General features: G+C 42.6%; 1 protein-coding gene across 4 annotated transcripts in view; it reads left to right on the top strand.

Moving 5' to 3' along the window:
- SGCD (sarcoglycan delta) overlaps positions 1 to 12,300 on the top strand; it is a 228,981-nt gene that overhangs the window by 127,296 nt on the left and 89,385 nt on the right. For all 4 annotated transcript variants that reach the window (XM_075509535.1, XM_075509533.1, XM_075509534.1 and 1 more), the window contains exon 3: positions 10,760 to 10,861. In XM_075509535.1, coding sequence (XP_075365650.1) covers positions 10,760 to 10,861 — 102 coding nt within the window. The remainder of the gene's footprint in view (positions 1 to 10,759; positions 10,862 to 12,300) is intronic.

The raw sequence follows: 12,300 nt of genomic DNA on the forward strand, positions 1-12,300 counted from the left end.
GCTCTTCCTTTAACGCAGCTTTCTCGTGTGACTATCAGTGGATGCCTGACTATGTGCCTCAGTTTCCCCTAAGAGGGTGTTCATGCGTGTAAGCATGCATGCAGTATAGCGTGTGCCATGCGCAGATGTGACGGCATGTATAAGGTGTGTTAGATGGCTGGAAGTTAGTTCTGATGCTCAATACTTCGCGGCTGGCGGTTTGGGGAGGAGTAAATGATGGTAAGTAATTAAACTGGTGCTTATCCGCTGGTGCCCCGTAGCTGCTCCTGGGCAGCTGCAGCCCATCACGGAGCATTAGGGCAAGCCGTGGTGGCTTGGTTGCTTTTGGCTGCACGTCCATCTCCCCCAACAAGGTGCAGTGGGTGCGTGCCGGGGTTTCCTTCGCATGCCACGACCTGCAGCGGCTGTGGCACGCTGCCTGAAGGGCTGCCACCGCAGCCTAACAGCCACGGGCGTTTTGCAAAAGCCCTTCATTTCCTACCTCTTTGCTCTGGGGCCGGATACCGGGTGGGTGTAAATTGGTGGAGCTATTTGAAATCAGTAGATGCGCTCCACAGGTCTGATCTCATTCTTTGCCCACCATTTGTGGTGGCGAGGGACCCTAAACATACCCATGTATTTTCCTCTATGAATAATTATTTGCTGGCAATTGTTCAAAAAACAATAGAAGCAATATACTTATTTCAGCCTCTTTGGGAGCAGCGCTTTCAGTTCTCTCATTTCTTTGCTGTCCCCAGAGCCTCCCTTGCTAACAACAATGTCATATACACACTGTAGATAAGTCTGGAAGACAGTTTAAATTATTTTTCAGTATATTCTGATAGTGGAAGAGCAAAATCATATATTTTTGTGACAAATACAGCTATAAAAATTCTGTGGTGGTTCGTTAGCCATGAGGGCAGCTTCTTAACAAGGGGACTATGGATTCCTCTTACCACAGAGAATTTGATTTTAAAGCAAATTTCTTTTTACCTACCTGTGCAAATAAATTGAATGTGCCCAATCTCCTATCTCGTATTGAAAATACGAGTCTTGATTAAAAAAAAAAAAAAAGAAATCATTAAAATAATCCCTGAAGCCACTCTACGTCGTTATAGTTGGAATCACATTTTTGAAGTATATTTTATTTCACGATATCTGTTTATTGTTTTGCCTGACAACCCATTTATTTTCTGTTTGAATCCTGTTGCACACTACTGAGGTCTAGGTTTATCCCAGCTGTCTGTAGGCATCCAGAAAAGATGCCCAAGTCACCTTGGAGGAGCTCCACAGCAGCTGGAAGAAGCACTTCCAGGGAGTGATTTGGGTGGACTCCGTTGCCATTTTCTCTCCCCTGACTGCAGAGGTAGCATGGGGTGATTATCTTCCAAATGCAGGCTCATCAGTTAAATGCCTAATATTAGCGGAATGCAGGCTCAGAAGTGATTAATTGTGGTGCACTGAAAATATTCCTCCCCATCCACCCTGTTTTCTCCTGGCTTTTGGAAATAGAGGAGATAATAGTAGAGTAAATGAAGCAACTGAAAATACGGGTTCGCATTGTGATTATCCTACCTTCGGAGGCTGATGTTGCTATAGCAGCGAGTATATAATGCAGGTGCGGTGGTTTTTGAGAAGGTCAGTGCCTCCTCCAAGTATTCCCGTAGCCTGTAGATCAGTCTGCTGAGATGGAATCCTCAAATGTGCCTTATAGACGGGACTTGCGAGAGCGGCCGCGGCCCTGCTCGGTCTCTTTCCACCTGTGCTTTTATTTTTGGTATCTTGAGTGTTGGCGTGGATCTTGAACAGGGGTTTGAAACCAGAGCATGTTTGCGCAAGCCTTATTTCTTTGAACAGACCTGGTATTATGCTCTAATTAGTGCCCCGAGTTGTTTTGGCATGTTCACATCAGACAAAAATGACCCAGTAATTGGCCCCATTTTCAAGAGTTCACCTTCAGAAACACTGCGTGAGACCTGGTACTTTCCTTTTCACACTGTCAGGCTTTAATCTGCCAGCTTCATTGCTGGTCAGGGGGAATTGCTGAATACTGGATTAGTCAAAAAATCTTACTTCAGAGTGTAAGTACAGAACACAAAAGGGATCCACTAAGATAGTGAAAGGAAAAAAAAATCCTCCTTCTCCTTGGAAACTTCTTGCAACAATATAAAGATGAGTGAGTTCAGTTCAGCCTTGGTGTAACTTGGAGGAGCGATGCCACAGAGGATGCTGTGTCCAAGATCTTTATAGTTTAAAACAAAGAAGTGTTTATTCCATCCTTCATTCGGTGATTGACAGACTATCATGATTCAGGACTATTAGACCATAATTTATAAAACCTGTTTGTGCAACCCCTTGAACTGTACAGTAAATTTGCATGCTGATTTTATTAATAAATTGCTGCATTATAAGACTACTTGTTCCTACGAGTATAAGAATCTTTTTTTCCCACTTCTGAGTGCGCACAAATTTCTGCAGGATGGACTTTTCCCTTCTAGTTAGCATAATTATGGTAATAAGCTAGTCTAAAAAAGATGGAGAATTCAAAGGACACATTTGGAATATATGTTGATGATAAGATGTGAAACCTTACTATTTGTGTTGGAGCAAAAAAGCGGAAAAACGGTTAAGAGAACATGGCTCATTTTATAATGCTTCAGTGCCAAAGTGCTCCATAACAGGGAGCTGGGAGGCGTGAAAGGCAAATTTTGATCTCTTCCCTGCCGTACCAATGGAAAGGGAAATTATTACCCGAGAGGGGAATTCTGCATATGATGGTTGTGTTGTAGTAACAATGATGGGGTTCATAATCATTTCCCCAAAAGGTCTGCTAATCTTTTTCCCTGCAAAAAAGTACTCTCAGATGGAGTGCCTTATTTCATAGAAATCCTGGTTTTGTTGTGCCACACATGATCATACTTTGAGTTAACTCACTAGCAGTTTGCTTTGAAAAGAAATACCTCCTGCCCAAAGTAGTTCCAGCAATATGCAGTAAATCCTGAGCTGAGCTTTCTTCAAGCTTTGGCTGAACAATTTGTTTAGAAATTATTCCAGCACTAGTTTGGAACTGTTTCAAGGGATGGGATTTAGTTGCTTTGGTCAGTTGTAACTTATTTGAAACAGTAATTGGAAAACCACATTTGATCCTGTTCTTCCTGCTTCTTAAGGTTTTTCTCCTTAACTTCCACTAAAGCCGATGCATAAGTTTCTTTTGCCTTCAATGATGGCTTCATAGGGCTCTTCGAGTAATCTTCATAATAAATGGCATCGGCTCTGGTGAGCACTCGGTCAGTGTGGAAGGAACAGATAGAGAGGAAAGGTGTCATGGGAATGTGCACATGGAAGACGTCCCTAACGTCATCGTGGCACGTGAGTCTGGTGGGAATGAAGTCAAGATTTTCTGCATCGCAGCTCATTGCCATAACTGTGAGAAACTGTGAGATGTGCTCTTGGTTCTTGTGCTCCCCTCATTTATCCCCTCTTCTCATCTTCTGCCTCTTTTCCTGCAGTCATGCAGAGGAACTCACAAAAACAGGAGTTCCCACTGGAAAAGAAGGGCTCTGAGCTTTGCATAGGCTTGGTTTGGGCTGAATTTTACGTTAACCATAATGGTCTGCAGGCAATTTCCTCCCCTTGCACGTAATTCCTTGTAAGTTAGCAGCCACCTGGCTTTCCTGTAGCTATCACAAATGACCACACCTGTGGAAGGAACTAGAAGTGCTTACATAGCTCGTACAACTTTAACAGCAGCTTCTAGAGGTCATCTTCTAGTGGGTGACTCCCACAGCTGGTCTTTGCTCATTCAACTCCATGTCTCCCTGTGACTGATTACTGCAGCACCACAGATTATATAGAGGTGTCTTCTCACAGACTGTCACGGGCTTCTGGAGGGAGCCTTCTGTGAGTTAGCTGCTTGCTAGTCTTGCAATTTATAATGTTGTTTTAGTGCACCAGTTTGCTGCGAAGATCTTAGCTGTGCTTCATCTGTGTTTTCCTCCTTCCCTGGAGAGAGCATATATGCTATCTCGCAGTGATGCAAGGTGCTTGGGTCACCTTCCTTCACCCCCTGGTGTCTCAGCACAGGTATCCCACACTATGCCCATCACCTTTAAATGAAAACACTACCAGTAGAACATCTGACAGGGACGCCTGAGGTCAACAAGCAGGCAGAAGAAGAGGGAGAAGGATGCCAGTTGTGGACATGAGACCTTGCAGTGCGGTTCAAAGCATAAGCACGTATCCATGCATACAGGGATATGATCATATATGCTGTGTAACACTGCGTTGGCTTGGTTTTCTCTGCTGTCCACACAAACCTGAGTCACAGAATCACAGAATCGTATAGGTTGGAAAAGACCTTTAAGATCATCGAGTCCAACCGTAAACCTAACACTACCAAGTCCACCACTACACCACGTCCCTAAGCACCTCATCCAAACGTCTTTTAAATACCTCCAGGGATGGTGACTCCACCACTTCCCTGGGCAGCCTGTTCCAATGCTTGATAACCCTTTCAGTGAAGTAAAATTTCCTAATATCCAGTCTAAACCTCCCCTGGTGCAACCTGAGGCCCTTTCCTCTTGTCCTATGGCTTGTTACTTGGGAGAACTAACACCCACCTCTCTACACCCTCCTTTCAGGTAGTTGTGAGAGCGATAAGGTCTCCCCTCAGCCTCCTTTTCTCCAGGCTAAACAACCCCAGTTCCCTCAGCCGCTCCTCATAAGATTTGTGCTCCAGACCCTTCCCCAGCTTCATTGCCCTTCTCTGGACACGAGTCCATAGGTGAGGTCTCGAAACAAAGTCTTCTGTCAGAGGTAGAAGCTGTCACACATCGTCTCCTTACCTTGGAGTGTATGTCGCTCTTGACTGTTCTGTGTAACCAGCTTGAACTTGATAAGACTGGTGTTACTGGTGGGTGTTGAGGCTCTCCTGGCTTCCATAGGAAAATATTGCTGCTGATCCACAGCTGGATACTGGAATCTTTATTGAGATGACCAATTAACTGAAGAAAATGAGGAGAAGGAGGGAGGGCAGATCCTATTAGAGCAAGTAGGTGTTTGAGGCTGTGAAGAACTGACAGTGATGTCTATCTGTACAGACCTTCCTTAAATCTGTGGAATCTGGAAACATTTAATGTCAAGTCAGATGTAGAAGACCAGCACAGAAATCTTCCCAGTAGGGGAAGAAAAAAACAGGTCACTTGCATTTGCTTTTTTTTTTTTTCCCTAACTTTGGATGTATTGAGCTGTGTAATAACTTGCACATATCTGGAAGCGATGCAGAGCACAGCAATCAATAATACAAGCAACGATAATCAGGTGTTTCAGCCATCTGACATGAGCAGTCTCCAAAGATAATTCTTTCCCACAGGACATTGCCAAACATAACTTCAGTTTATTCGTAGTAAAAAAGGTAAATGCTTACCTGCCGTGCAGAGACAAACCTTGCCAACGGTTTTTCTCCTGAAAACTGAAAAGGGATGGAGGTGCAGGAAAAAGCATGGGGAAACACCCACCGGTGCCAGTGGTGGCCAGCAGATAGCTGGAGCTCTCTGTGTTCCCCATCACCAGCATCCCTAAAATCCTTAGAAAGACCTCAATAAACAGCAAATTTGCCTCTGTGTTCAGAAATGGCAGGAGAACAGAGGAAGCGCAGAGGAGTGTGAGGCTGAATTTATTGTTTGTAAAGAACAAAGCATCGTGGCACGAAGGGCCACAGTGAATACATGTTATCACCGCCTTGGTTCTTGACTAGGTTAAGCTGTGGCGTGAGCCCAGCCTGATATAATAAAGCTGCCCATGGATGGCAGACGCCACTGAAAATTACCCCTGTTCCTGTGTGTGAGCAGTCCAGATTGGTGTGGCTATGTCACTTCCAGGTATTTACCACAGCAATTGCGTGTCTCTGGTTAGGTTGGCTGATTTTTCTTATTCTGTTAACTGAATCTCCCTGCTACCAGCCATACAATTTAAAAAAAAAAATTAAAGTAACCCACAACTGTTAAAAAGGAAAACAAAAAACCATGTGGGCTTTACCCACATATGTAGCCACGGTGCTAACCTTTAAGAGAGTGATCACATAGGTGATCACATAACAGCAATGCTGGGCTCTTCCCCTAACACTAACACCATCGTTTGTAATTGGTTGTTAAACTGAGTTGCTTCTCAAGCTAATAAAAAGAAAAAAAATCCTTTCTCATTCAGTATCACCGAAATGACATTTATGTTATTCAGGACTTTACCATCGCTCTCCCCTTTCAACACAGAGCAGTCAGCAACAGCACCTAATTTTTTATGCCTGTACATTACAAGGCATTGCATAAAAAGAGAGGTGGCGTAGATGATAAAATTGATGTGGAAGTTTTCACCGTGCCCTACCAAAAAGCCGAATAATTCAAAGCAGGTGGTAATGGAAAGTTCCTGACTCTGTGCCTCCTGTTTGGAGCTTGCCTCCTGGAAGCTCCCACGAAGCTGGTTAGTGCCTGCACAACGAAGTCACTCACTCTCTGCTGAGGAGTCTACTAATAAAAAGGGGAGAAACAAAGATTGTCAGATGTCAGTATATCAAATAATCAATCCTTTTTTTTTTTTTCCCCTTATTCACAAGCAATAAGGATATATACCAATCACAAACAAAATGTTTAATAAAATCTCATGGTCTCTGTCACTCTGGCCAGCTTTCTGCTACATTTTATAGGTCACGGTCCATGAAATTTCATAGAAACTTTCATATATATTCTCTGTAGCAGAGTATGACATTTATTTGTTACTAAACCATGTAATTTAGGGAGGATGAAGATGCTTTATCCAAAACAACATGCGAGGTAGTCTTTCATACAATGATTTCTCTCTAATGTATTTGTATTTTGGGATCTCTATATAATTCTGCAAGGTGCTTATTTTTTTTCTAATGGAAAATAATAAATGAATATGATTTAATAATGATTGTACTGTAAGAGGCCAGGATACCTGTTAACTTTAAACTCAGATTACAACCTTTGCTTGTTTTTTGACCTACTGACCCAGATTGTCACGACAAAAAGCTGTCATCTTTAATCATGAGAAACATGAGCAGAGCAGCAGGGAGTTAATCATGGTAAGAGTCAGCGCTGAGCATTGCATCCCGATCCCAAACACCAGGGAAGTCAAGAGATAATGTCTGGTGGGTGCAGCTTTTATTAGTTTTGGCAGCCCCAGGAGGAGAGAAAGGTGAGTGCAGCTCAGAGGTTGAGAAGGATCAAACGTTGAGAAGAATAACATGGGGAAGTGTCTCCTTTTCTCCAACCCAGTGGTTTTGTAAGAGAATACGTCTGCTTATGTGATATAAATCAAATGTGTTCTTGATGTTTTGGTTGTAGTACATTGTCCCATAGGCCTGATACCTCCTTTGGGATGTATAGGACCTGCTAGCTGTGAGCTAAATGTCCAATATGTGTGTTTTTCATATATAAAAATCCTGTGTGGGACACTTGGGAGACAGAGAGAAAAAGGAAGAGAAACACACAAGGGAAGAGCGGAGTGGAATGCTGGATCTGTATTGCTAATCAGGATAGAATATAGGTGTGAGCCATCAATTTTGCTGGTTTGCCACAGCTTCAGTGGTGACTTGGCAAGTCCCTTTATCCATTGGTCCATGTTCCTGGTAAAATATTGCCCCACTTCAGCTCAGGAGCGAGCCCTGGAAGTGGTCAGGACTGTGTATGCACAGAGGTGGTCATCCTTGCAGCTATGTGTGGCATATACCAGCTCGCATGACCTGCAACTTCTCTTAATGAAACCGGGGAAGAGCCTGCAATGTGAAAGCCCTCAGGGCTTGTAACCTTACTGAAATACCTATTTGGGGAGAAAATTTGTAGAGTTTTTTTAGCAGCACAAAATGCGTGAGGGTCTGCAGATAGCTGTAATAATTCCTGCTCACTCAAATCACAAAACATACCACTATCAAAATTTAATCTGGGCTCTTTGGAGCATAATCATATTTCACTCATTTTCCTTCATCCTTTTGCTTGAGATAAATGAACCCCTTCTGTGCCACCACCAACCCAGAATTCATAAGGCAATATTTTACACCCGGGACAAGGAATGTAGCAAGTGACACTTTATGACCCATCTCTCATCCCCTCCCTTCAACAATCAACAGCATTTTCAGGATATGTCTCTATTTAAAGTTCACTTACAGCTTTCATTTCAAAATGAGATCACAGCAGTCATTTTATTGCCCAGCACTCCTGAGCCTGCCTTTGTTCATAAGACACCACGCTCTGGCAAAAAAGATCTTTACTTGGCAGGGTACACCCTGGGAGCGATACTTCTTGGAACAGGAGAACCTCTGGCAAGTGACCGCTATCACTGCTGAGCTGTGCTATGTCTTTGATTTTTATCCCTCCAAATTCATGCCTTTTGGCCATAGTTCGTTCAAATCTGGTTTGGTTAGCCATTCGTCTTTAGTGACAGTGTTTCCTGTTACGGTGCTGGAGGGGCACGTGCAATGGGAGGAAGAGAAAGTAGACAGATGTGTTTTATTTTTTGCAGCTGGATTAGGAAACATGCAAGACGTATATCCAAATACATGTGGTTTTCCTGGATTTTCCTGGTCTTCTCTTGATCTTCTTAGGGTTTCTACCCAAGTACATACCCCTTTCCTCTAAAATCCCTGAAACAGCTGCGAGTTAGGCGCTGAGGTGGCTCTTTTGATTTGGGCTTCGGTGTTTAAGGACATGCCTAGCAGCAACTGAGAAGAAGGCAGCTCAGTCCCTCTCAATGAGTCCCTAAATTGCATGATGAGATGCTATGGAGCCAGTATGGTACGTCCATATTTATAGATCAGTAATTCCTCCAAGTTACTACTCCTACCATCCTGTGACCTGCATGGTTTCAATATCTCTCTCACTGTAATGTGAATCCTGTTGCTGTAAGTGCTGATGTGTGTGTCCCTCATTGCAATGTCCTCCCCACGCTGAGCTCCAGATATTGTAGGTTTTGTGATTATTGTGTCCTGCCTTACCTTGGAGGCCTGAGGCATCATATAGTATCATCCTCCTGCTTCTCTAGCCTGGAGAAATGAAAAAAAAAGAAAACAGGTGGAAAGACTCCTTAAGGGGTATGTTTGAGGATTGTGGTGCCTGTTCTTGACTACCCAACTCTTGGTCATTTCCCAATCTTAATTTATACATGTGGAGACATAGCTTTTGCTAGCGTCAGTCTCAAATCCTAGTGATGTCGGTCAAATTTATGCTAAAAGGTATTCTTCAGACCATCTTTTTCTCAGAAAACCCTCCCGACTTACCTCAATCCTTGCAGACTTTGACAATCACCGTGAATCTTAGAAATAATACCTTGCGTTTGATGTGGTTTTGATTATACATTTACTTTTGCAATTCCCTCCCCACACCATGTTTCTTACACACACACACACCTTCTAAGCAATTATAGCCTAAGTGAACCTAAATCCCTCATCTTAGTAAAAGTTACAACTTTCACAAGTTAAAGGTGAAATATAGTTTGGTCCAATTCTGCTCTGTGCCAATGTATCCGTATACCTGTCTTATTGCATAAAAACCATAAGAAAAACTCGTATAAAAATTTGACGTATATTTTGTTTGCTATTATGGTTTGTCAGATGTTTCATTACATCTTGGACACACATAACTAAACAATTTCTAAAGAAAATGAACTATTTGCAGTCATCTGCTGGAGGCCTGCAGCCAACACTTAACGCCATTTGTCAAGAAGATTTTTGCCATGGAAGCGGAGGGAACGGTGGGGACTGGGGGAGCCTGGTGCAGGGCTGGGGAGAGGGCGAGGACTGATAGCTGCAAGTGAGAAATCCAAATGAGGAGAGGACAGAAATGCACGTTATAGCAGTCACTTCATGCCTGGCCACTGGACTTTGCAATGGTTGTTTGAAGGGCAGGAGAATGACTCAGGAGACTCAAATATTTGGATATAGAGGTTCAGTTTGCTGGGATGTGCTTGGGCTGTGCAAGGAGCAGAGCGAGGGCTCCGGTCCTGAGCTGATCATTGTGGGAGAGAAAAGTCGGGAGTTAGCCCAAGACAGGAGAGCAGTCTGTTGGAAAGATACTTCTGTCGTGTAGTTGCTTCTCCCAGAGCAAATATTTGCACAAATGTCTATTCCAATAAAGCCGTGTAGCATCTTAACAATATTGAAAGCGCAGGAAAGACTGTGAGACTTGAAACTAATCAACAGGTTTCCACATCTTTTTGCTGTAAGGGCTGATAGCCCTAAAGAAACCCCACCAAAGAGCCCATGTTTTGCAGAGATTTCCCCAAATAACAGGGGTCAAGTTTCCTACCACATTTTATTACAATACTCCTACGTAGCCAAACCTCATTTTGTCGATTCAGTGGAGTTAATCACATATTCTCTATATGGAGTTCAGTAGCATTCATCACGTAGTCTTTATATGGATTTGGTATGAATGAGAAGGTATATTAATATACAGGCAGGCAGTGAATATTACAGTGAATAGTTTCCTGTTAACACAGAGCATCGCTGCGTCTCTTTGAGTAGAGGTGACTAGCTTAAAAGAACATCTTTCAGCTGTGTAAATGGTTTACTGGGGAGCGTTGCAGATCGCTCTGAATAGAAATTTTTTTCACAGAAATAGAACTAAAAGGATAACACAAGTAATTGCATTCTCTAGTGCCTCCCAGTGCTTTACATGTTCTCATCTATGGGGAAAAAAAAATCAGCTATTGGCAGCCTGGTGAATTTAGTAATTGTAACTAATGGGGTTGTTTCTTTTTGTCTGTGTTTTAGGATGGAATGGGGAACCTGAGAATCACGGAGAAGGGTCTAAAGCTTGAAGGAGATTCAGAATTCTTGAAACCTCTCTACGCCAAAGAAATCCGGTCAAGACCAGTAAGTTATTGGGAGAGGAATAAGCACGTTTCTGTAGCTCTAACTGTAAGAAACCGTGAAGTGGCAGGGTGGCATGGTTATCAGATAAATTACTTTGGCCGCTCTATACAAATGTAATTTGGGGAGTGAGACAGTGGGTGTCCTTTGAGTACCTCGTTCGAATACTATATCCTCTGGGCAGTTGGAAGGTTGATACACACGAGTTTAGTTTGTAGTTAAAAAACTTCCAGGACTTCTGAGATTTCACACTTTTTGTCTCCTTTTGAGTTAAATCATAAACAACCCGCAACTGAGAGACCTAATGTTTCCGAGGTAGAGGCACGGCAGGCAGTTGTGAAATCCAGCTCGCGTTTAACTGGTTACTCCTTTTCTGCAGAGAGCAGAGAGGTGATGCCTTGGCACAAGGGCCTGATCTGCTGTTAGCTGGCACAATAAACCCGTATTATGTGCTCAGTCCTATTTCATGTTGTGTTTTAAAATTATGGCAGTTAAAATTCAGTGCTGCTAGGCGAGACTGCTTGACAAAAGTGGCAAGGATGTTAACAACCAAAAATGAGAAAGCACCCAAGTGTGATTGAAATAGCATTTTCATAGCAGCACTTCATTGACTGTCAGTGACTTTTGCTCTTTCTAATGCAATCCTGTTTGTCCGAGCAGCTTTAAAATAACTGAAACGATTATAGAGAGTTTCCAGGATCCTTCTCAGAAGATGTCATCTATCTTGTTTCCTGATCCAAAGTGTTAATTTGAGTCAGATACCAACCTTCCATTTTGATAACAATGGCAGATAGCTAATTAAATAAAGTTAACATCCCTTTATCTCAGCGTTTCAGTGGTCTTGTAGGAATTGGAACTTGTAGCATAATCAACACAACATCCAATACAATATCCGATTTAATTATTGGAGGTTGTAACCTCTGTAAGATGGCTAGGAATTGATTTGAACAAGCATAATCATTTAGGAAGAAAAGTTAATGAGAAAACGTTCATATCTATAAATGTTTTCATCCCTGAATTAAAACAGAACGGCAGAACCTTACGTGTCATACACTTCGTAATGTAAAATGTGTGGAAAAGGTGCAGCACTCTGTTTGATAAATAGACTGACAAATTGCTACTTACATTTCTGTTTCTCTAGTTAGATTGCTGGAAATAATATTTGATTACTAAGAGAACTAAGAATCACTTCTTGCTAGTGGGGAGTTCACTGTTTACATATTATCATATTGATCTACATTTTAATACGGCAGGGGGGACAAAAGGTGTCCCCTTCTTGAGGTTATGAAACTAGTTTCCACACCATTGACAGCGTAATGAATGCAAGGAGCAAGAAATATAAAGTAAGGCCTTTGTGCGTGCTCCTTGCATTATCCCGCCTCCAGGATTATTTTTGCTGTGAGCCAGAGAAGGATGTAGTTGCAAGCCAGAAGGTCTGATCT

Source organism: Mycteria americana, chromosome 8 (genome assembly GCF_035582795.1).
Source record: "Mycteria americana isolate JAX WOST 10 ecotype Jacksonville Zoo and Gardens chromosome 8, USCA_MyAme_1.0, whole genome shotgun sequence".
Taxonomy (NCBI): domain Eukaryota; kingdom Metazoa; phylum Chordata; class Aves; order Ciconiiformes; family Ciconiidae; genus Mycteria; species Mycteria americana.